A 25,124-nucleotide genomic window follows, 5' to 3' on the forward strand; every position below is an offset into this window, starting at 1 on the left:
CCCTCAGACTGCTTTCTGACAGGAACAAGTGGTGAGCTTGCCCATTAGCAGATTGATCTTAAAGTTGAGGCTCCGTTTATTCTATTTTTTTGTAATGTGCTTTATTGGCAGCTGAAATAAGAAATAAATTAATAATAAATAAATAAAATAATAAAAGCTCTCTGTCTTTGCTGCTGTAGCAGCTCAAAGGCTGTAACTTCAATTAAGGAAGAATTATTAGTAACATCTGTGCTTTTCCTGCTATGACAAGTCAAAATGTCTGTCTGTTAAAGACTAGTCCTGTATCTTACATCATACTTAATAGGGCTTAGCAATAACTCAATAATCATATTGATTATTAGCTATCAGTTATATTATGTTTTGATAATATGTACGACTACATTGTTTTGTCCTTGTCTAAATGAATGATTCCAAGCAAATAGTATAGACCAACATAGTTATTGAAATCTTTCTTTTACCTTTTGAAGTTTTTCTTTCTGGTGTGATACATAATAGTCAATTGGATTTAACATATATTTGATTATTGTGATATATGGAAATCCAAAATATATTCTGGTTAATACAGTGATAAAACTTAATTCTAGTGATCTTTGCTTCAATGTGTTTTGGTTTTAGATTTTAATACAAAAACTTAGGTCATACTGTCCCGTCGCCAAAGTTTTGTGCCACATTTTTGTCACATCTTATCTCTTGCACATCTTGCAGTCATAAATTGATTCTGTCTGCATCTGAAGAGCCTTGTCTACATTCTTTGTCAATTTCCTATAACATGGCACTGTTTATCTTGGTTACACGCACATGAAACTCCTTCTTAAAAGACTGGATTCAAGAGCGCAAACCTTTTCATGTGTATTTGATGTTAATAGACATATCAGCTCTGACAAACGTCTGTGTGACTAAAAGCTTAGACAATAAACTGGATGTTTGCAATCAAGACAAGTATGTAGATTTTCACTTCTTCTGATTTACTTTTTTTTTGCATCCATCATCTTTGTGATTTGCTTAAATGTGCAGTAGCTTTGTGAGTTTTTGCTGAGATGTATATATATTTCAAACAAATAGGAACCATTTATTTAAATATTTACCATATTAACCTTTTATAATTATGAATATGGGAATCACTCTGTCATTTACCAGCCCTGTTCATGATGTACTGGAGCAGGCTGTGACTGTCCCCTTGTGGGCAGAATAGTGAACATCTCATTGATATGCTAAGGGAATAGCCAGGTGGTCACAGGTTCCCACTGCTGTGCAACACGAAGGTAAACCCTTAACTTTCCTCTGAAAGTCACACTGGAAAGGGGTCAACTGCAAGCCAAGAAGTATGTAAATCAAATGTAATTTCTGGGGAAAATGTTTCAGTTATCCTCCAGTCAAAAATCTATTGTTCTTCTCACCACTTCAGTTGGATGTTTGAGCTTCACTGTACTTGAGTTTGAAACTAGAAGGATGCTGAAAAGTTTCTCTGTGCTTACCGAAAATCTGAGTGTAAGGCGGTATACGAGCATGATTTGTGACATCACAACAATTTTGCAGCCAGTTGTGATCCAATATGCAACTTACATAAGTGACAATTGACTTTAGTGAAGTAGGTGACATTCTTTTGTTTGCATTTAGTAGCAGATAAACTTTGGAAATTAACAATATTTGCATGTTTGTAGATTGTGGATTTTTAATGAGGAAGAAGGAGTAGATGTAATTTTAAGGATTTTTAAGGAAGTAATTTAACTTTTATCAGAAAAAAAACATATCAGACACAAATTATTAGTCAAAGCAGGGTATTTTTATATATCTTCAAACGTGTTTGGAGGGGATCTTTAAAGATTTTGCATTTTTAGTGAAGTCTTTAATCTTCATATTGTCTTCCTATTAGAGCTGTGCCCGAATACAAATATGTTATTTGGCAAATCACAAATAGTGGTTTTTTTTAACGAATATTTGTTTCATACAAATATTTTTAAAAATTATTTGTTTTCGGGAGGAAAAAATCCCATGTCAAATACCAGCACGCAGGTTGGTTACATCATTATCTCAACATCTCTCCTCTGCTCTGCTGTTACAACTATCAGCAGGTCTCAACAAGGGGAGTCATATCCTCCTGCTACATGATGCACCTTTCCAAATTTGGACATCACGCCCGGAGTTAGGGGTGTTCCCCAGAGATAAAGCTGAGCTACTGACACATGTGAAGTGTTCCCAAGGGACTCTCCATAACCTGTTGTTCCCCTTCTCCTTTCCACAAAGTTAGGTTGTAAAAAATAGGCAATAAATGAAAAGTGCAAAGCAATAATCGCCTTTGAAGTTCTTCCCTACACATTACGGGATGTGCTGTCAAAATGAACCCAGTCTGGTTTGACTACTTATAAAGGTTAAAGTATAAATTATCACCCAATTCTGTGTTACACCTCTTAGCCAACTTCATTCCAACTCATCACCACAACTTTAACACTGCTTTTTGGACTGTATGGTCAATAGACCTCATTTATATGAAATTATATCTCGTTTTTGAGTAAAAATAAATAAAAAATTGTGAAAAGGCAGAAATGTAGGGAAAGGTAAATCAAAGGTTGTGATGAAATCAGGTTTGCATACCTGTGTGTGTGTGTGTGTGTGTGTGTGTGTGTGTGTGTGTGTGTGTGTGTGTGTGTGCGTGTGCGTGTGTGTCCATCTGCTGGAAAGCACAATAGTGTGACCCATTGCCCCACTGCACCACCCAGTGGTGGTCTGGTCATATTAATTTGCGAAGAGCATAATATGGATCCATCATGTTATTTTCTGGCAATTAGATGAAAGAAACTCATATTTCTGGTATGAAAACAATTGAAAACTTTGACCCGAGGACAGCAGGAGGGTTAAAACTCTAAAAGAAATCAATCAGTACTCATAATTGTGTGACCTTCTTATTAGTGTCATTTGGTTATTAACACATGCAATTGGGCCAAAATGCAGTTTGCTAAATGGATTTCAATCAAGTATCCTCATGTCACCGCACAAGCACCTCACAGGACCTGTAGCTATATTTTAAAGTTTACCTGGCAACAGCTGAGGTAATCCACTACTGACAATATGTTACAGGTCCGGCAGGCTGGCAGACGACACGGAGGAGCACCGGAGCGAGACAAAAAAACACCGAGTCCCCATCACCAGTAAGCCTCATCATGAGCGTCTGTGTCACTGTGCGCTGTTTGCTTTCACTCCATCAGCTGCATTCATCCGCGTCGTTTGCGTGTTTGTCATTAGACCATCGCAGCCTTTTGGGGTTTTTTTAAATCTCCGTTTATTTCACGCAGCCACTGGTCTTTTCTCATGGCCTGTAGTGATGACAGTGTTTCGACAGCTACTGCAGGAAAAAAAGCTTATGTGAGCATTTACTGCGTCTATATCATCGCTTTTATACCATCATGGATGTGCTGATGCCCCTTATTTAAACCTACCTGTCCGGGGAAAGCCAATCAAATAAGAAAACCAGGTATTATAACGATCTGGTAGTGTAGAGATCATTCAATCTCAATATATCAATAAAATTCAGACTTCATTACCGTTTAATTCAAGGGAAACGAGGTTCAATAGCGTTCAATAATCCATACTGATCAGTGATTAAACCGTGGTTTAGACTGTGGCTGTACTGTCATGACATTCAGTGATATCCAATTATAATAGGTCTCTAGATAGATAGATAGATAGATAGATAGATAGATAGATAGATAGATAGATAGATAGATAGGAAGAGTGTCTTTTGTATACCACGCAGAGCAAAACCTTTATCTTAGTGGGTCAGAGTCTGTCACATAAAGACACAAAAGGATGCATTTCCATCACTATATGTCGTCTGGCTCTCACTTAAAGCCCTACCTACCACCAGTCTCTCTCCTTTTCTTCTTTTCATACAGGTGACTGCATGTTGTGGGGATCCAACGGCTCCTGTGTAATACGGACTCCTTGACCTAACTGACTATCAGAAGATGCTGCCTTCAAGCACTGATGGAGAAATGTAAATGTGACTGGGTTAACACAGATGGAACCACTCAACCTGCTCTGTGAAGGACAGACGTAACTGGAGCCAAATCTTATGAGGGGCGCTCGTTTTTACCCACAGCTGTGTGCTCTGCTGTAAGTATTGGACATTTCTGGTCAATTGTTCAGGTAAAGAGTATTTATTTTAAGTCTGCAACAAACAATTCTTTTATTATTGATGATTCTGGTAATTATTTTCTCAATTAATCTATAAAATGTAAGAAAAAGGGTGAAAATGCATAAAACAATTTGATGACAATCTCCAAATTGCTTCTTTTTTCCAACCAACAGTCCAAAACCTCAAAATATTCAGTTTACAACCACATAGGAGAAAGAGGCTTAAAAATTACAATTCATTTATTCTTTTTCTCTCAATCAACTAATCTATTAATAGCCTTAATCATTTAAAATTATTTTTATCATTTAGCAGTGTTTGTTAACATTAAAAAATAAGTAGTTTCTTCAATTTTTATGAGTCTTTCTGTCTTGAGGCAAAAAACTGGGTCAGTTCACTCAGTAAATATCACAGCTTTGTATGATCTGTTTCATACCCAGCTGTGTCAATCTCTTTCCAGTTTCCTCTCTCAGTTCTGAGGAACATCCAGCTGGGAAGTGAAGGCACCCCGAGGCAGAGCCATGGGCTGTGGGGGGAGCAGGACCGACGCTCTGGAGCCTCGCTACCTGGAGAGCTGGACCAAAGAGACCGAGTCGACTTGGCTGACCAGCACGGACGCTGACATCCCCCTGTCGTCCATCCAGAGCATCCCCTCCGAGAACTCTGAGGCCAGCTTCACTTCTGAGAAAACAATCAGTCCTGGTAAGAAGAATGGATTACTGTGTGGCTGCGTAGGATGGATGAGTGAAAACTTCATTGATCTCCTGACAGAAACAGGCAGAAATTTGATGAACAAATGAATAATACAAATATGGTTGTGTGAATTAGAGCTCAATTAGGCAGAATATGGTATATTTGCAGACTGAGACTGTATTAAAACAGTCATTTTTTCAGAGAGTTCAGTTAGAGTCAGAGTTCTATAAGTAATGAGCCAGTGGTGGTCCTTTTTCACTCTTTAACATCAAAGTGAAGTGTGACACCTTATATGTGTTAGTCTCTGCTCTTCCCTGTAGGAAAAATCCTCTAACACAAATTCAGAGGTTTTGCAACAAGAATCCATTATCCACACGGAAAATTGAACTGAAGATGAAAAGCGGTCGTGTCGACCCTCCCTCATGCTGTAGAAGGATTGTGTGTGACATAAGTATGAGTGACAGACAAACCAGTCTGCTCTGGAAACCTTTGTTCTTGTGGTGTGCCCTTAGTTTCTTGTGCTTCTCTCTACATACAGCTGTAATTCTGTTCTGTCTGGATTTTCTCCTGAATTGCAGCTGCATTTTCTATGAAGCCTGGAGGTGGTGAATCAGTAAATGGGCATAATAGGCTACATCAAAAGCCACTGGGCTCAAACAGGACTTGGCTCTCATGGCAACAGATACAGCTGTTAGTCAATGCAGGCAGAGTAACCTTGATGTAATTGTGAAGACAAAATTCAGCAAAGCTCCACTCCGAAGAGATAAAAGAGCTTCAGAAATGGACAAATGAATCAGCAGCTGTATCAAACTGTTGTCTCACAATAATGTAACATTTATGTACATCTGTTAGATGTGGTAATGGGTTTTTTTTATTTCCCTGCCATGCAGAACATCACACTTCTGTAAAAAAAGATACCACCTGCATCATCAGCGACTTGAAAACACGTGTGGTCTCGAATACTAACATGCATCGCTGAAATATACCGCATGTATATGTAAAACACTCAGTACACTTAACCCCACCAAATACTGCCTCCTAGAGGTATTCAGACTTCAGTATGTCCCATAATTCCTCAAACTTCACTGCTTCACACCTTTAGTCAAATTGGTTGCAGGGGTGGCAGTAATACACCCAAAAGCTTTCTATAAGCTATAAGCTCTATAAGCTTTGACATGCAAAGCAAGAAATGCTTTTAATTTGCAATAATGAGCTAAATAAGGCAGAAATACAATATTTTTGGTGACATTGTTTGGTTTAAATTAATCAAAACAAACCATAGTAATGATGAATAAAAGCTTAATGCACGTACATAAACCTAACCACTGTGTCCAAAGCTGAAAGAATGCATTACAGATGAATAAATGGCAATTAATCTGCCTCAAAGGTTGTGAGAAAATGTTTTTTGCTGTTCTAGAGAGGCAGAATTAATTAGCTGTGTTATTTACTGCATGTAAATAAAAAACAGTTTCAGCTAATGAAATAGTACTAATTCCATATTTAAAATCACTATATGAATGATCTCTCAAAAGGTTTATCTGATATTGTTAACATAATTATCATTATAGGTAAATACCATAAGATCCCTCCTATTATTAGTCATTTTTTTAATTATTTTTTTCTGTTTCCTTTTTAACAATTTATGTACAATACTATGTCTCTTTAGCTTTATTGTTCCCTCAGCCCCTTGAATGTTTTTCATTTTTGCTCTTTTGTTATCTGGCTTAATTAGAACATTGTTTGGATATTCTTGCCTTGTTTGCAGCTATTTTACATGCAAACACGTTTTTATAAAGGTCAAGCACCCAACAGCCTGTGGGCCTCTTACATAAACCGAGCATGTTCATGTGTGCTCTGTAAATCCCAGACATACTTGGACTTTGTTGGCAATTACCAGAGATACATGACACAGGTATTCACAGACTGCAGGTGAAGTGTGTTTGCACAGAGACTGAATGTTTGGTCTATTAACTGAAGGAATGTTCAGTATTTTCTGGTTTTCAAGGTTCATATCGATCGTTAAGCTGGTAAAATATCTTGTTTACAAGTGGCTTCAAGGGTCAAAACTGAGGTTTTTCTTATGTTACAGTTCCAGATTTCTTTGAGGACGGCCTCCCTCCTCCTGCTCAGGCGTACCTGAAGGTCTGCTCAGCTGTGTCTGAAGCCAGTCTGAACGACGTGAAACCCAGCAGCCCCCCTGCGATACTCGCCTCCCCACCCCAGGAGGTGGTGTTAGCCTCATCTGGCACCACAGTGCAGCGCAGGAGCGTCCTACACACTGAGGAGATTGTAAGTATCTGTCTCCTAGATTTTTGACAGGATTTAAGTTTCGCACATCAAAACACTCTTTTTTATTTTATAGTCATTTATTGAAAAAAATGGCTGAAAACACATTGGGTAGCTCAGGTAGTACAGTACAGTTGTTCAGTGCCACAAGTTGCAATTTAAACAAACATTACAGGTGTCAGGTGCTGCATTTTAATAACGTGCCTTCAAAAATTCTTCAACGTTTACAGACAAAATGGCAGGACAATCGGATGTCCACCAAGCAGGTGACCATCACAGTGACACAGAGCATCCATCAGGTGGACAAGAACGGAAAGGTGAAGAAGTCCCTCACCACCTACGAGGTTATGAAACCTGTGGAGACCCTCAAACAGGTGGCCGCACAAAACACCTGAACACAACGGAGACGGGAAGAAGCCAAAGAAAAATGACGACGACAGTGAAATACATGAACCGTCGGTGGAGAAAAGTTAAAGGTCTGATGGCTGAAAGCACAAAGAGGACGTGTGACTTTGCTCTGAGACGTCAAACTGTACAAGTTTAGATCATCATGTTGAAATCATGGCTCATTTGTTCTTAAAAAAAACATTCACTAGGCTGTATTGTAGTTAATACTGTAAGATATATTTTTATGGTGCCAGTTAAAACAATGTTTTACTGTATTTTGGATTCAGAGAAGATACAAAACATGACATTTAACAGTACATGCGGTATCAGGCCAAAAATAAATGAGTAAATCATAGTACAGTATGTAATATATCACAACAGACAGCCTGTTTCATGACCATGGGAGGAAAATAATTACGTGGCACGTTCAAATTTCTTTAATGAGCTGAAATCATTTGAAGATGCCTTTAAGGGGAAAGTACAGTACTATTTCACATTACTTATTATTCACAAATGATAAATATTTTGTAGTTTTGTTACATTGATATACAACATGTAGTTGCTGCTGTCTTAATATCTGTATGGCTCAGGAAGCTGAATCTGATTGTGATGATTGCACTATTCACAGTGAAGCCTGGACAGGAGTTTGTGTTCATGTAAAACTTGTCTTAATAAATTACGTCGTTTTTGTACAACACCATGTCTGACTTTCTTGTCATTTGTGTTTTATTCTGAGAATAAATAAAATAAAAACATGTGAGGTTCTTATTTTAAATGACTTCATATTATATGTTCAAGGAAAGTCGGTTTTAATAACACAAACATGAAACGGACACAATGGCACTTTGAGGAACTTGGGTGAACAACGAACATGCAGTTTTCTTTGTACTGACATAAATAACATATAATATGTAGCATCAGCTCTGGCAGGTTGCATTTTCACATGGATGGATAAATAATTGCAGAGTCCTTATGCTGCTGTTGATCAGTAAACGTAACAGCAGCTCTGAGGTCAGCTTTGCTCTGAGAGTGTGTGGATCTGTTTTTGATGGTCATAATGAATCTGTCCTGATCTGAACGCCGGCTCTTCCTTCTCCATCCACTCCTCCTCACTGAAGTCTGGGAAGAAGAAATTGATTTCTCTTTGGGCCGACTCAACGGAATCTGGGAAAGGAGAATTGGAGATTAGAAACGTGATGTTTTCTTAATCATCTTTATGCAAAACACCAACCAGGCTTTTAATCACAGTCTAAAGATCTGTTTGTACAGGAAGACAACAAAGGATTCAAATGATAGATTTAAGCTTTGCTTACTGAAAATAATGTAAATGATTAAAATTGATTATTTTGACAATGCACCAAAGTAGACTACGTTGACACATCTTTTGCAAACATTTTGCAATGCAACTTGCCTGAATTTTGTGTTTCTGCGATACAATTACAGAGAGCAATTGTATGTCAGTGTTTAACCTGCAGTATGAGATTTGACAGCCCATGTGACATAATGCACGGCTGTCGGACATGTTGTAAATCTGCTGGCCTAAATATGAAGTATTGTGGAGTTAGACCCTTTTAAATTCTAAATAACCTTATTGTATAATTATATAACTTCATACCTGAGCCATGAGTTGTGTTTCGTGTGTCTGTGAGTCCAAACTGCGCCCGGATGGAGGCAGGGGAGGTGTATCTGGCTCTGAACACTTTGGTAGGTCCCATCAGTTCTCTCCAGTGTTGAATAGCATCCTCTCTGGCTAAAATATATGCACGCATTGGGCCACTGTGGGAAAGAGTTGAAAAGAAGTTTGAGTAGGTCGTGTGGCTCAGGTCCCGTCTGTTTGAAGGCACCTGGAGGTTGCTCGACGTCCTGCCAAAAATATTCTTCATATTGTGTTATCAAGTACATTTTGTCATCCTGTTTTTCAATACTGTCATTTTGCTCTCTGGTTTATTCTGTACACACATCTACTGCATGTCTGTCCATCCTGGGAGTGATTCAAAATTTTCCCTGTTAAAGAGTTTTTCCTTCTTCAAATCAAGGGTCTAAGAATAGATCATATGCTGTACAGACTATAAACCCCCCAAGGCAAATTAATAACTTATGATATAGTGCTTTATGAATAAAAATGAATTGACTAGTCATGAATTATGGTTAAATATTATGTCCTGTAAGCTACACATTCACTGAGAAAGCCATTCCCTGCCCTATCCGGCTGTGAGAGACATTTGATTTTTTTTTGCACTGGACACTCGCTGATTCAAACTTGACTACACTGAAGATGTTTCCTATGTTTCCAATAACTCTAACAGCACCCAGAGAAAGGTTGCTGTAGCAACTACTGATTCGCTGTTGCGACGAGACAAAAATGGCGATGTGATTGTGAGTACCTTCTGCAATCCGCACGCAGAGCCAATAAAAGCTAATGCGGGCAGGCTACATGGCGATTTTCAGACAATTGTTCCAGGTGTGTGGTGTGTGCTAAACACGGCAGTCTGCTGTTAATTGAAACTCCTGCTGTGATGTTTCAGAAGATTATTAATTGGTGACTCGCTGAGCATGAAATAGGAGAGCAATCACCTAAGGGGACTTTATCTGTGTCAGCCCAGTGGGTTATGTGTTTATTCCATTTTCAATACATCAGACAGAAAACAACATTTATCCAAATGCATAATAGCATCAGTAATTAATCAACACGGTAATTGTTTGGGGATCTATGATAATGACAGCATGGAGGCTTACCTTGACATGAATTCAACAAGTCTTTGATAGAAGAATCGCCCTAAAAAGCAAAACAAAAGCAAGTTAATCAGAACTTTAACATTTTTTCAACTCTAAAATATTTCTTGAAAATTCTGCACAATCCATAATTATTTTAAATACCGTTCTTCACTGTCTGACTCAGAAACATGACTTTCAATTATCCGACTTACAACAAGAAGGTGTTTTTTCAAAATGTCAGAGTGTGGTTGTTCTAATAATACAGTACCCGATGAATCACTTGTTTTAACCTACACACGTCTGCTAAAGTTGGCTGTTGACGCATCTGTTTGCTCGGACAGAGTCACTACTGTGTAACTGCAGTGTAACAATATAGATGAGATGTTTCCACACCTGAATGTTCAGCGTAAAACCTCTCAGAGTCCTGTCTTCTCCACACCAGATCTTTGCATCTAACAATGACAAAGTTGTTGTCCAGGATTCTCTGGTGAAGAGCCTGAAAGAAAAAGGAGAAGGTTGTTTTTACCTTGTTGTGCCATAATGTAGTCGAAGGTATTCAGTGAACTATAGAAAAATATTTTAGATTAAAAAAGACATTCTTCTCTTTTATGATTGACACAGTTTTCATGACATTGAGGCCTCTGGGCTTGTGAATCTATCAAGGCAGTAAATGATGCTTCTTTACAGTTTGAAATAAATTAAAGTGAGAGTGGAGCATGTTTAGGCCATGTCAATGAAAATTCCACTCCTCCTTATAATATTTTTTATTTAACCAAAATAATAAATTATTAGAAAGATACAGCCACTTGGTTTATCAATGAAATGTTTAATATTGTCCTTATGGCATAACTTAAGGCACAAAGAACCTCAACTCTGTGAACACAAGATGCAACAATGAGTCAATTAATCGCTTAGTCAATTGACAGAAGATTAATCAGCAACTATTTTGATAATTGAATTATCACTTTAGGCATTGCTGGTTCAAACTTGAGATTTGACGGATGTAAGTATAGTGGTTTTTGATCTGGACCTGTTAAAATGTGGTCTGGGTGGAGAAATATCTGTGATATCATCCATTTTTTACTTTTCACAAACAGAATAAAGGTTTCACAAATCTGAAACTGTGAGTCTCTGGAGTCTCCTTGTTAATCTAGTCCAGATTTTACAGGTCTAAGTATAGAGGTTTTTGGATCTGGACCTGGTCTAATGTGGTCTGGATGGAGAAATATCAGTCAAATCGCCATTTTTTCAGTTTTCATAAGCATGTTCCCCTTAACTTTCCCGAATCAGACGCTGACTTCAGCGTCTTGAGGATTTATAAGAATAACAGATAATAACAGATAATAACAGATAATAATAGAGAGGTAGTTTGAGCTCACCTCTAACATCACAGGATGAGCGACAGCATCTGGTTTGATGACCGCCAGGGTGAGCTGCAGCACTTTGGACAGGCGACCAGCTGTTAGTAACATTGTCTGGAGAAAAGGGCAGATATTATATAGTAAGTTAGACACCACATATAAACTAAACCACATTAAGCTGAAGAAGCTAACTTGCTGCAGACTCGTTACTTCAGCATTTAACAATCAAGCTAACTGCTAATGCACATCAAGGATAAACTAACCAGGCTCTTTGCAACCTTGACACAAAATGTCTTGAATGTAACACTGAGTTAATTACAGGTAAGTTACAAACCTTTGTTGCGACTCGTCTCCAAAACACTGGTCAGTTTACAGAGAAAAGCTGCGCCGCCATATTGATACAAATATTTACACGTTAACTAACTTCAACATCAAGTATCCTCCTCTACAAGTGTAACAGTGTAAAATATCATCTGAATTTTGCTTATGTAGTTATGTCCTAAGTTATAAAAGTGAACTTTACGTTAAACTGTGATTACAAGCAGAATGACTGCCTCGCACCGGTCAGTCCGTTTGTATAAACTGTCCCCAGAAACTGAAACCAGCACATCGTGTTCCCCCAGCGAGAGGAATAAATAATAATAAAAAAATAATAATAACCCGAATAAATCGCAGGCTGTGTTTGACAGTAACGATTATTTTCATTATAGATTAATCTGACGATTATTTTCTCGATTCATCGATTAGTTGTTTGGTCTATAAAGACGTCCAACAATGACATGCACGACCCAAAGATATTCACTTAACTATCATAGAAAACTAAAGAAAGCAGAAAATATTCACAATTAAGAAGCTTCAACGACTGAATTTTGGCTTTTTTCTCTAAAAAAAATGACTCAAAGCGATTAATTGATCATCAAAATAATTTCTGATTAATATTCTGTCTATTGATTAATCCAGTGGTTCCCAAACTGGGGGTCAGGACCCCCACAAAGGGTTGTTGGATTAATCTAGATCATATGAGATGATATCATGAGATGATAGGACAGAATGGGACAACAGAAAAAAAAAAAAAAAAAACATATTTCTGACACACAATTTTCTTTTTTTTTTCTTCAAGCTTTCCTTAAACCTTTGCTTTATTTATTGTGAATTACTGTATTTTATCTCCTCAAGCCTCTAAAAGTTATTCAGATTTTTCAGAAAGCCCTCTTTCATTTAACTGGTAGACATCGCAAAATGTGACACTTTGCTTTATTTTAAGGGGACACAAGCCAAAAAGGGAACTAAAAAGGGGATTAATCAGTTAATCATTGTAGCTCTATTTGACAGTTTGGCATATTACAATTTCTAGATTAATTATTATTGTATTAACATTAGTGCTAATAAAAGGATGAGGAAATTCTCTTTCTGGCTACAACTCTTAACAACAAGGTACAGGTAATTACAGAGCAGCATGCTGGGGCTATAGGGGGGATTCAATGCTGCAAGGTGGATGCCTCCTACAGTATATGAGAGCTTCAGTCCTGCAGTTTAATGACAGTGTTCCTGTTCACTCAGTAACCTGCTGCTCATCTTTGCCACATCACTCCTCATGTCACTTCCCACATATAGGCCTACCATAAAAAGATGATTTATGCCCACGAGTAGACTTAATGAAAAACATGTTGAAGGATACATAGTGTGCTACATAGTGCATATAAAACTGCATTATTTCATCTTTGATTTTGTCATCATAATCAGGATGCTTCTTGTGTTTGTTCCACTCTCATTTCAGAGCAACAGTAGCTTCAGGACATTGACAGTGCAATGACAAATCACAGTCACAATGAAATTAGAATCTTAAAAACAAATATGTCTTAATTTTGATTACCATTCTTAAATATATATATACCTTTTTATCCTCTAACTGTTCTAATCCTGCTTTTAAATTGTTTATCTTCCAAGTAAACCAAAATAATTGAAACAAATAAAAGTCACTACAATTTCATTCCTCATTAATAATTGGGAAAAGAAGTACAGAAGTACACCCAAAAATCTTTCCATATTTCTATAATGTTTTTACTACAGATTTAAATAATTGAATTGAACTAAACTGAATTTATTCTCCGTTTTGTTGTTGACATTTCTTCCAAGTAGGATTGTTTTGCTTTGTTTTTGCATGATTAAAATCAACCATGTATACAGTCTGCATGTTAAATTCTGCTTTTATATGACTTTTTTTGGGTTTTTTTGGGAATATAGCAATTTTGATGCACAGAAGTGCCACGGGAGGGTAAGACCAAAATATGTGAGTTAATGATTCATTATCATCATCATCAAATATGAACACTGGAGTAAAGTGAAATTTACTGTGACTTGTTAATGACTAGTTGCTCTCTCTCGTGTAGCTGACAGTCTCTGGAGAGAAACGACGACACGACAGCTACAAGCACGGACTCGAGCGAGAGAGATTTCTGTCTGTGGTATTTCATCAATGTGAGGGATCAGACGTACAGTATGAGTTACAAACACGGAGCACATTCCAACGATGCAAAATGGCCACACCCTTGAAAAGAGGAGATTGTGTATGTGTGCTTTGACATTCAGAGAGAGAGAGAGATAGAGAGAGAGAGAGGGAGAGAGAGAATAGGAGGGAAGAAAGGGGGGGGGGGGGTGGATGTCCCACATAGGTTTCTCCCACCTGCCCATGTCATGTGACTTGGGGTGACACCACAGCTGTTACCTCCCATGAGGGGGATGGAGAGGACGAGAGATCTCGGGTGGGTGTGGGGGTTGAATGGAGCTCATTTTTGTAGGATACAGCAGAAAGGCCTATATCCATACAGTACATTATAAATACGAACTTTGTAAGAAGTTTGGTATTATTATCATTTATTTTACAGTAATTATAGGTCTTATGTGTATAATTCAGTAGTGGGGATGACCTGTGAGGGGAAGAGAAAAAGGGGAATGAGGGTGACGCTTTGGTGATAAAGTGCTGTAGAAAAATAAAATCAAAACTAAAATTTGTACTGCAGTTTTCCTTTTATTACAGTTCCAGTTTTAGTACTGATGTAACAAACATCTGTACATGAGTGATGGGGATCATCAAATGGTGCTGGTGAAGACTGTGACTACAGTTACTCACTGACTGCTTCAGACAGCAGGCCATTGTCTTCTCTGAACCCAGTACAGGGTTGACCAACGGATATGCAACAGTGGGATGGAGACAATAACAAGAACATAACATGACAGGATATAGCCTAGGCTAATAACAATTACACAGGCATCCTGCATATGGTTTAGTCATTTGAATTTGACAGCACCATGTGTCACCTTAGACTGTAGCTCAAGAGATTTATTCAAGTATTTTTGTTCACTTTTAAAACTAAATAGCCCACTGAGCTGACAGGAAATAAGCAGAGGGAGATTGGGGATGACATGTATGCTGTCATCCCCAATCTCCTAATGGGGAATCCTAATAAATGAAATATGAGTGAAAACGTCCCAGGAATAACTCAGGGATGTTGGGATTACATGGTCAGCACCTCAAACCCCTATGCCCCAGAACACTCATCTGATATTTTATTAGAGTTTTGGGGGGGGATTTATTTCTGAGTATACACAAGAGAGATGACAGGAAGAGACCAGACCAGAACAGACTCAAACTGAGGATGTTGCAATTTATAGTTTGCACCGGAAACCCCCAAGACACCCACCACCCCACCCTAAATATATTTAATGCAAGTAGGGGAACAACCTCAAACATTATGGCAACACATGCTTAAAGACTCAGTTTATCCAAATTCCAAAAAAAAAAAACCCAAAACCATATTTTCTCACTTACCTTGCATGCAGATTTTAGTTTTAATTTGTCCAGCTTTTGAGATATCTGCCTCTGCCCAAATACACTGGAAATTAATGGATTTTCATGATAACTAACATTAAAAAGGTCAACATTTTTTACCATCTCTTTCAGGAAATAGTGTCCCAGTAATTCTGGATAATCCACAGAGCATGCATCAGTAGTTTTCATAGGGATTATTTATTCTGATAAGTGTTCACAGTGAGGTACCAAAAACTGTCAGTTGTTAGTTTGTGTATGTGTGATCTGGAGTGTAAAACATGGAAAAGATAATATTGTTTTTTACCAGTATGACTTCATGATTTCTCCATGTTTTGGAGGAAAATCTGGAAAACAGTTCAAGAAGATTTCTACCACCTTCATCCCTCAAGAGCTGGAGAATTTTCTTGCATGTCAAGGACTCATGGGAGGACCAAACCTGCTCTGAAGAAACTCAAAATTCATCATCTTCTATGATGTCTTTGTTACACTCTGCAGGTGATATATCCACTTAATCTAGTATCTCTGCAGATGATGGACGGAGGAGCAAATAGATCATCATGTGTAGCGGTCAAACAGAAATATTTCCTGAAAAGATTCAAACTAATATTGTTTAACAGAAGGAACAGGTTTCGGGGAAGGGGGGCAACAGCAGACATGTTGGACAGAACAGAGACCACCGTTTATCCCTGCTGACTCTCGCTTTAAACATCCTCAGCTGGGCAGCTGATTCAGCCGACCCTCCCCCCCCCACTTCTCTCTGCCGACCATAAACCCCATCTCTGTTTCATCTCGGTGTCACTGCTGCTGCTGACTGCTGCTGCTGTTGCTGCTGGCGCTCCTGCAGTTGTCATTCCCTTTTGGTGGGAGCCGGGCAGCTGACTGACGACCCCCACCGGCACTTGGGTGTCCAGAGCCTGTACTCTACATTCATTCATCGATCAGGAGCCACAGTAAAGGATCATGTAAAGATATGTGGCAGAGAGAACGTTTTCAAGACAAAACCTTTGACATTCTGGGTAAAGCTGTAAAGTTTTATGGAAGTGTACTGTGTGTTGATAATGATTTAAATATAGATTTTTGAAGTGATTGAAACTGAATTTAAGTCTAATAAAGCCTAATGTGTTTGTTGGTGTGCTACTTTATACATGGTATCATATGTACTATGTAACAAACATTAAGTGAGCTTGTATACTGATAGAAAAATCCATGTATTAGTTAAGTAGGTATGGTCATATGTATGTATATGTTTGGCGGCAGGGCCTTGAGGGGAACACTATAATAGACATATGGACATCATGGTCATCATGTGAACCGAGAAATATACAGTAGCATGTATCAAAGTCCTATAGTTTCCAAAATCAGCTGATATGTCACTATAATTTCATAGGAATATTCCAGAAAGACAATGTAATGTGGTAATAATTATAGAGAAAGTTTGTGTTAAATTGACACACTTCTAATTGATGAATTCCAATAATATTGCAAGCAAAATTGGAGTCTTTTAGTCAGTGCACAAAATATGAAATCTGTTCCCAGACAAGCATGCAATTCAGCTTTTATGAAGAATAAAGTTCCCAATAGTAAATAAATGAATAATGCACATTTACTTGGGTTTAAATGGAGCAGTTAATCCAAAGGAAGTCCACTGGAAACCATCAACGGCCTCAAAAAACAAAATAGGTCATAAAATTTTGTCTCTATAAGTACCAAATTACATAGCTCTTCCCATATGCATATATATATATATTCATTATATCTGATACAGTTAAAAAAAAAATTAGACATTCAAAGTATCATACTGTAAAACTGCCATCAGCAGTGCATTTGATGGATACACAACAGCAATGAATGACAAGCTATTTGAAATACTGCCTACATATTATCATATATCTGCTGCCCAGAACTAAAAATGCAATATAAACATGTGTCATCATTCAAACATGAATTACTATATATAGTAAATAGCATTACTTACTGCTGGTATGCATCTTAATTTGTGTATATCTATATTATGCTACACGTTTAATGTATATATGTGTATTGTTACAGGTTACTTTCCGTACTTTCTTCCTGTATTTGCACTGTACTGTACACAATTACAACATCTCATCTGACATGTTTAATTATGTAATTTCAATGAAAAGTTCAGTTTCCACTTTGCAAAATAATGTTTCAAATAAAATGAACGTTCAGTCATTTATACTCAGGTTTGACCTGCACACTGACTGTGTTTTCATTAAAATGAGGACAAATAAAAGAGTGAAAACCTGAAATGGACAGCAGCACTTAAGTATGATGGTGTCACACGGTATTTTGTATTTTGTATTGATCCACCACATTGCAGCTCACCTGTCATCCGGTCACTCAGAGGCCGCCTGACCATTACAACAGGGCCAGTTAAAAGAGGACACAGGCCCCCGTGTAACACCCAGCACCCTTTCATGTCGTAATTGTTCGGTTGGTGAGAAAAGTCAGGGATGTGTTTCCTGTCATGACACCTTTTGGGGGTTTTTGTATCGGAGCCTACAGTAATTAGGGTGCCACGTTAAAGAAATCTCCAGAGATGAAACTTGAATGTAATCAAGAGAGAGAGCACCTTTTGTTTGTCCTCCAGCAGTCATTAACACCCTGATGTTACCAGAATGAGAGTTTACACAAAGTCTGCTCTGATTTATTTGCAGAGAACACCAAGCTCATAAAATTTATTCAGCTTTATCTTGTTCTAGTTTTCACATTTCACAACATGGAATTGTTTGTTAAATTGTCACCAATGAACAAAAAAAAGATGCTTTTGTCAGTAAGAGATATAATCAGAAGTTGTTGCAGATCTTTATTAAAACTGTAATGACCTTAAAGCATCCGTCTAAAAATCCTTCCACTCCTTCCGTGAATCACTTGAGTGAGTCCCCTTCACCTCTCCATCACCTGTTCTTTCTTTTAGCCTAAATGCCGATGACCTTTGACCTTTTCTGCTCCATTGCTTCAACACACGGGACCAGGCTCCCTGTAACAGCTGTGTCAACCTCAGCCCTGGCAACTGGTGTGCCCAGGGAAGGACAGAGAGTGGCATTAATGTCATACCACGTAATGAGTCGGCAACATGGTACAAAGTGATCTGTATTGATCTTTGTTAGGATCAAGCACTTCACTTTGATTTTTTTTAGTTTCTTGCTGGAGCATTAGCAACATTTACCTATTTAAAGTTTTACCGTTATATTGTATACCACATATTGTGAATTTCTTCTTCCGTATGCTGCTATTTTCTTTGGTTTCTAAGATCTTTTGTTTAAGAAATACATGTAATGTCCTATAATGTATCATTCACACATTTGTGTTGAGTGTCAAAAACTACTTTGCAAAACTTAAACATTATATTTGTGGACATAATCTTACTGTCTAACATCTCAAAACATAAAGTTCAGTCATACTATAATAGATTAATATAGAAAAAAATGGCAGACAGGAGATGTTTTGTGATTTAAAGATTAGATAGATTTAAAAATATGTTACATCTAAAGTGGCTTATTAGGTTACCTCTTAACCTCCTGCAATGGAGCTTCCTCCAAAGACCAAGGGGTTAATTTGCGAGCTTGTTCCATCCCCGTGCACGTCGCTGCCCTGTGCAGAGTGCAGGACCTGATCTGGTGTCAGCTGCCAGTTTTATTTATACCATAGAAATCCGTGCTATCCGCTGTTGAAGAAACTGCTCTGGGGTTAGTCTAACTCTTACCTGCCTGTCCCGAGGGAAATTATTTCCCCCTGCCAAGAAAGCGTGTTGTGACCTCCCTAGAAGCAATGGTACGTTGGCAAGGGGGCAGATGAGTATGACAGAGGGGAACAAAGTGATTAGCAAACGGGGGCCCCGGTATGTGAACATGGGATAAAAATAACCTCACTGACCCAATTTGTAGATAACATGCAACCCAACCGCTGAACTCCAGAGCTGTCTTCCTCTCATTTTGGCTTAATTGTTCGTAAAAAAGTGACTCAAAGACCTTGTTAAATCACACTAACTGTTTGTTTTGTGAATGTTTTTTTAATTTTTTTTATTGGGATTCATTTAGATCTGTAAATGATCACCAGACTGATGATTGGAACACAAATAAATAAAACAGAAGAGGGGTTGACAGATGAAAAAAAATCACAGGGTAAGATGAGATCTTTTGCATGATGCATGACACATGATGAAAGAGAAACAGATGATTAGATGAGAGTCTTTGGCTGATAGTTGCTCTGTGAGCCAGTATGTGACAGTGATCAGCTGTCCCGTTAAGAGGAACAGCAGGATTATGATTTGTGTCTTAACCATTGTGTCCGGTGTAAGCGACCAAGAATCCACTCAACAACAAAAGTCATTTGATATTTCTAGCACCCAGATATATCTGGCGAGGCCTTGGCGCATAGCTGACATTAGTGGAAATGTTGCATTTGTGATACACCCTGGCCCCGGGCCATGGGAAATATCGAACAACTGTCGAATTTAGACAACATCCTGCGGCAGAGAGAAAAACGGGAGCTACAAAGATTCGATGGGGTGCTATTTGTGGACGGCGGGTGCCTCGAAAATAGCGAGAGCGTTGGGTTTCAATATAAGCCCCCCTCTCTGAGCTCGAGCTTTCTGTGAATGAGGCCCGGGTTCCTATCACACCCAACCCCAGGGCTGATTTTAGAACACAGGTGTTGACCTTAGTGGAGCGGCTTGTGCTTGCAGCAGAGGAAAATGAACCCCTGAGCTCGGCCCGTTTGCCTCTACAGTATTGGTAATCACCGTATGGTCACACAGACGCTTCAAAACAGTCAAATATGGATCTACAGACTCTATATAGCTACTTAGAAGATATTAACAGCAAGTATAATGACAAAATCATTGATAGTTAGTGGTTAAATGGTAAAAGATGGCTGATTAGCTCTTGAGAAATTGTTGCACTTCATTTCTGACTTAATTTACAGATTTTGTTATATTTTCAACATCTTGATTGTTCCCTCCCCTCTGCAGTAGCTTCTTTTACATTCACTGCTGTTTTGTCAGTGTCATGGTGGCAAGATGGTCACCTTGTGGCCGCTGGTGCTTGTTTTTATGGTGCCACAAGCACACCCATATAACCTATTCACACTTCTCACATATCACTGGTGGTGCTTCATTAACGGAGGTTTACATTACAGTTTATCAAAGGATTTACTGCATTTGGTTGACCGCAAGGCAGATTGATGTGTTTTTTTGGCTGCCTCACGAAAGCTGTTATCTCAAGCCATCGTGTCATGACATGAAATTGGCTTGAAAATGCTTTTGTCACAAGCTCATGAGACTCTATAAATGCTTTTGATAACAGTGAACGTCACTTTTTCCAGCTATACTGTAAACAATACAATGAAACCAAAGTGAAGCCCCAGCAACCAAAACGGGATGAAACTCAACCTTGGCTTCAGCTGTGACTCATGGACTGCTGTAACTGCTGTTCTGACTGTACCCCCAAAACCAATAAAACACGCCCATCCTGCAGTTGCTTCCTTGTTTCTCTCTATCCCCTCTCTTTCACCCTTTTTTTTCCAAAAAGGAGCCATTGACATACGGTGTAAAATAGAGGCAGGGTGGGGTGGGGGCTGAACAGAGGAACGGCAGGGGTGTAGGGTGTCTCGAGCCCAGTGTGAACAGCTGAGAGGTGTGATTTCACAGGCTGGCTCCCCCCTGTCAGGGCCCTGATTGGGCCGGACAGGAGGCGCAGGAGAGGCCCGGGCTTCTAAAGGACACCAACAGGTGGGAGGCCGCTTTGGAGGGGGGCGCTCCTGGCGGGATAGAAAAGGCCGATCTGCAAGGCCTGTAGTGGGCACAATCCACCGGCGAGATACGGAGGAGGATGGTTGATCTGCAGGAGGGCTGAGGCTCAGAGAGGAGAAGGAGCAGGGTGAAATTGGGGAATGGTTGTCAGGAAGTGGAGGGATAGTTAGAGGAGTTTGGGCTTCAGGGACAAGGAGTAAGATTGGTCTGTGAGTTTTGACTGAGCTGTGGGAGAAGAAAATGATAGTTTTTCAGTTTAATCTCTGATTTTAGAACAACTTTGCACACAGCTTTTCTTTTTGTTGGTAAATGTCAAATGTTTTACTTTGCAAGACCAGGAATGGGTATAACAGTTAAAGTTATTATACTGAGTCCAGTATCTTCTAGATTCATATGTTCAAGGCCTGACTTCTTCAGTTTCTTTGATTTGCAGCACCATGTGAGTAAAATCAGGCATCAGACCAGTTGTTAGATGTTTTCTCTCAGTTTTACGATAGAGAGCCTGACACCTCTGTCAGGTGAAGGGGAAGCTGAGGTGCGATACAGGAAAGAATCCGGAAATTTGGTGACCTGACATGTGTTTCTTAGAGGAGCCGTCACAGTCTAATCAAGGTAGTCTCTCTAATGGCCATTTGGTTTGGAGCTGTACTGTAGCAGTGGTCAGATTTATCAAGGAAGTCACCGCTAGATAGACAGTAAGAGTGTAGGAGAAGCTGGCTGAAGCCACTGTGGCCTCCGTCTCAACCTCAGCTACTCATCATGAGGAGGAGACACAACAGAATATATATATAAAAAAGGTGAGTAAAATATTTAAAATCTATTCAAGCTTCATTTTATTTCAAATGTGTGCCCTTTTAATATTGATATTTATTCATTTTGCTCTTAAAACAGTTTTATGTATTTCATTTTGACACTGTTGTTGGGATCAAAATGGCATAATGTTTAGGAAACAACACAGATGGTGACCTTTGTTTGCTGGTCTTTGCCTCGCCCTTCAGAGTTATTCAAACACATGGCAGTGTAAAGTTACTGTGACAGACAGTTCAGCATCATCACATTGGCATTATCCATCAAAGGCTGGTAGAGAGCAGCTTGAATTTTCCATGTGCTTATTATCACAGACAAATATTTTTTTATTTTTCCTCCTAGAGGGTCAAACTTTTTGCTCATCTTAGAAGACAACTGTATAGGAAATTAAGCCTCAAGATGTTGTAACTAGAAGCAAACATATTTCACTTTAAATTAAATTCAAATTTTAATTCCATCAGACAAAACTTTGACTTTCTAGAAAGTTTGTGGCGCAGATGATCGAGGCCGCCATCACGTGTTTCTCCAGCCCCGTCCCTTTCCCTCTCTGTCACAGTTAACCATTGTTAAGCCGGTTGTTCCCGCTTCTCTGCAACTGTGACTATGAAAGGGTGCTTTGTGTCCGCTGAGCAGTGAATCCAGTTGTTGCCCCTTGTGAGGACATGCTTCCTTATATCCCCATATTAATACACCACTTATGGAATGTAAGGAAGTGTGTGGTTTCAAGGGGACTTGAGCGCCAACCGCACTGCAAAGAAGAGACATTTCTGACTGTGTTTTTATTCCAACGGTCATTTTTAAAACTGAATGACAGTCATGACAGATGGATTTACATTCAGCTATATTGTCTGAGCATGCCTTTGTTTGTTTTATGAGACAGGTGTGTGTGTGTGTGTGTGTGTGTGTATGTATGTGTGTGTGTGTGTATGTATGTATGTGTGTGTGTGTGTGTATGTGTGTGTGTGCGTGTGTTGCAAGACAACAGGTGAAAGGCCTGTTCCTCTCCTTTAGCTCAGGCACATGTACAGTTAGCATTACTCCCGGGGCATTGCTGATCGGGTCTCAGGGACTTCTTGAAAAATTCCTGCCCTGCCCCAACCCCTGACAGTCAAGGAGGATTGACAGACCACAGCTGTCACCCATTATAGCAACCACAGGACTCTCAAAAAAGGCAGGGGGAGGGGGGGAGGGAGGGAGGGCAGAGATGTGGAGTTGTCACTGAGGGGTGAAGGTTTCGCTCCTGTTGGCTGGATTTGGAAGGAAATGTAGGGAGATGTCACTGGCTGTCAGGGTTCCCATGCCTCTAAATAGGAACTATCTGCTTGGTAACATGGGAGACACTTGTTTCCATGTTGTAACTATGCAGGATATGTCCAATGTTTAGCAGAACTAAGTCATTTATGATTTTCTTCTTCTCTCTGTGTTTCATCAGGTAAGGCCAAAGAGGACATGAAAGCCTTCAGAGGACCTTCTATTTCCTCTCTTTCTCCTGTTTCCTACGTCCTCTACCACTGTAACCTTCCCTCTTACCCTCCTCGCTGCACTCCCCCCAACCCCCCACGCCCCCCTCACCCCCACCCCCACCCCTCCTCCCGCTCTCTCCTGTCTGTCTCTCGCTCTGCCTCTTGCAGCTGAAGCAACACGCCTTGCTGTGGCTGGTCAAACGGAACCAAGTCAGGTGTTTCTGTGAGGTTTGGTCCCCTTCAACCAGCTACTGCGTCGTGAATTCAGTCAGCAGACACCGGCGTGGAATCAAAGACACAGAGGCGTTGTGGTGTAATGCTGCATATTCTGGAGGCGGTAGTTCAGTGACTATAATAGATTGCTTCTTTTCTTTTGTGGATTGGAATTGGTTGTTTCCTCTGTTGCAATGCTTGTTTTGAAAAGGAAATAAAAGATTACTGACAATGTAAGGTGTTGAACTGATATTCCTCCAATTGTCTTTAACAAGTCAGTTTTAAAACCAGTGAGTGCAGGAACAAGGAATGATACAAAATATGTAAATATGTTTCTTTACAGTAAGTAAATAGCAGCTGAAAATGTATTAATTTAAACTTGAATTGTACTACCAAAAGCTCAATTAACAGTTGAAAGATATGCACATACCATTGCCAACTATATCCTAATATAAGGTATGAGTGTTTGTTATGAGATGTACAGTATGCAGATTTGACCACTAGCCCATGTTTCCATTCAAAAGTCTATTTGGTAAAAAAATATGTGTCATTTGTAATTCAGTTACTCATTCATAAAATGCTCAGAAAATCAGCAAACACTAATTTATAGAGCTATTCAGTTTCATCCAGACACTTAGATAATAAGTGTACAATAGAAATTACTACAAAAAGTACAAATTTGGGTTTTTTGTCATCATTACTATACATGAATAAGTAGCACCCAAAGCCTTGAGTCCTTTATCTTGTGGAATTTATATGTATTGTATCATGTGTCATGTATGTGTGTATGTATTATATCAGCTTCATTTTTTATCTTTTCCAACACAAAGATCAGAACTGTCTGAGGTGAAGTTACATACCAGAATCTGACAGTACACACTGGGTCCACTCCAGACAATTCAGTACCATGGATAGCGCTCCTGATACAGTAATAATTTTTTTTGTACAGTAATGAGGTTTTGTGGAATAAGTTATAACAAAGTATTCATATGACCAACCTAACAGCCTGTTGGTGTCCATAGATGTAGTCCTTATTGTCCTGCTGGAAATTTATGATCACAGTCTGTGCATGTTCCACACAGAAACATACAGATAGCCACACCGCAAACATAATGATATGCATTAACACATAACGTTCATTCCTCTGCCTGTATGCCAACTCATTAAGATGTATCTGCACACACACACCCACAGATGAGTCTGGATCTATATGCCGTGTTAGTGAGGCTGTTTGTTCAGTGCTGCTGTGGCAGAAGGGACAAAATGTTTTAATAGCACCACATGCGTTTATTATATTTTAAGCTTCCCCTATTGCTCGCTCATCATAAAGTGAGTCAAAGCTAGCAAATCCTAATAATTTAGATGTAAAGAATAAATGTGGCACATGTTGTTACACTCAGTTTAGCAAATGATGTGCTGTGTCAGTTAAAGTCTATGTAGTACATTGTCTAAGAGTTTACAAAAC

The 25,124-nt window shown here is 39.0% G+C and overlaps 2 protein-coding genes and 1 long non-coding RNA gene across 4 annotated transcripts; 2 read left to right on the forward strand and 1 right to left on the reverse strand.

Annotated features, from left to right (window-relative positions):
* Positions 1-2,844: 2,844 nt before the first annotated feature.
* Positions 2,845-8,393, forward strand: baalcb (BAALC binder of MAP3K1 and KLF4 b). Of its 2 annotated transcripts, none has more exons than XM_044329925.1 (5): positions 2,845-3,146; positions 3,891-4,110; positions 4,590-4,831; positions 6,912-7,111; positions 7,339-8,393. In XM_044329925.1, exons 3-5 carry the CDS (start codon positions 4,651-4,653, stop codon positions 7,501-7,503), a joined length of 546 nt encoding a protein of 181 aa, XP_044185860.1. In that variant the 5' UTR covers positions 2,845-3,146; positions 3,891-4,110; positions 4,590-4,650; the 3' UTR covers positions 7,504-8,393. The 2 variants fall into 2 exon arrangements, with proteins under 2 accessions (XP_044185860.1, XP_044185861.1); XM_044329926.1 differs by lacking the exon at positions 2,845-3,146 and adding an exon at positions 3,164-3,469.
* Positions 8,288-12,170, reverse strand: nme6 (NME/NM23 nucleoside diphosphate kinase 6). The gene is made up of 6 exons (XM_044329924.1): positions 11,906-12,170; positions 11,590-11,685; positions 10,604-10,706; positions 10,232-10,271; positions 9,111-9,271; positions 8,288-8,659 (listed from the first exon to the last, which is right to left on the reverse strand). Exons 2-6 carry the CDS (start codon positions 11,680-11,682, stop codon positions 8,508-8,510), a joined length of 549 nt encoding a protein of 182 aa, XP_044185859.1. The 5' UTR covers positions 11,683-11,685; positions 11,906-12,170; the 3' UTR covers positions 8,288-8,507.
* Positions 12,171-20,895: 8,725 nt separating this feature from the next.
* Positions 20,896-23,896, forward strand: LOC122965827. Its single transcript, XR_006398305.1, has 2 exons — positions 20,896-21,973; positions 23,615-23,896. It is a non-coding gene; the product is annotated as an uncharacterized LOC122965827 (long non-coding RNA).
* The last annotated feature ends 1,228 nt before the right edge of the window (positions 23,897-25,124 follow it).

This window comes from Thunnus albacares, chromosome 16 (assembly GCF_914725855.1).
Source record: "Thunnus albacares chromosome 16, fThuAlb1.1, whole genome shotgun sequence".
Taxonomy (NCBI): Eukaryota; Metazoa; Chordata; class Actinopteri; order Scombriformes; family Scombridae; genus Thunnus; species Thunnus albacares.

Excerpts from the sequence above, each read along its gene's own strand:
- baalcb (XM_044329925.1), top strand. The coding sequence starts at position 4,651 with ATGGGCTGTGGGGGGAGCAGGACCGACGCTCTGGAGCCTCGCTACCTG. Across the intron at positions 4,832-6,911 it reads TGAGAAAACAATCAGTCCTG|TTCCAGATTTCTTTGAGGAC; the intron begins GTAAGAAGAATG and ends CTTATGTTACAG. Across the intron at positions 7,112-7,338 it reads TCCTACACACTGAGGAGATT|ACAAAATGGCAGGACAATCG; the intron begins GTAAGTATCTGT and ends CAACGTTTACAG.
- nme6 (XM_044329924.1), bottom strand. The coding sequence starts at position 11,682 with ATGTTACTAACAGCTGGTCGCCTGTCCAAAGTGCTGCAGCTCACCCTG. Across the intron at positions 10,707-11,589 it reads CTCATCCTGTGATGTTAGAG|GCTCTTCACCAGAGAATCCT; the intron begins GTGAGCTCAAAC and ends TTTTTCTTTCAG. Across the intron at positions 8,660-9,110 it reads AAACACAACTCATGGCTCAG|ATTCCGTTGAGTCGGCCCAA; the intron begins GTATGAAGTTAT and ends CTCCTTTCCCAG.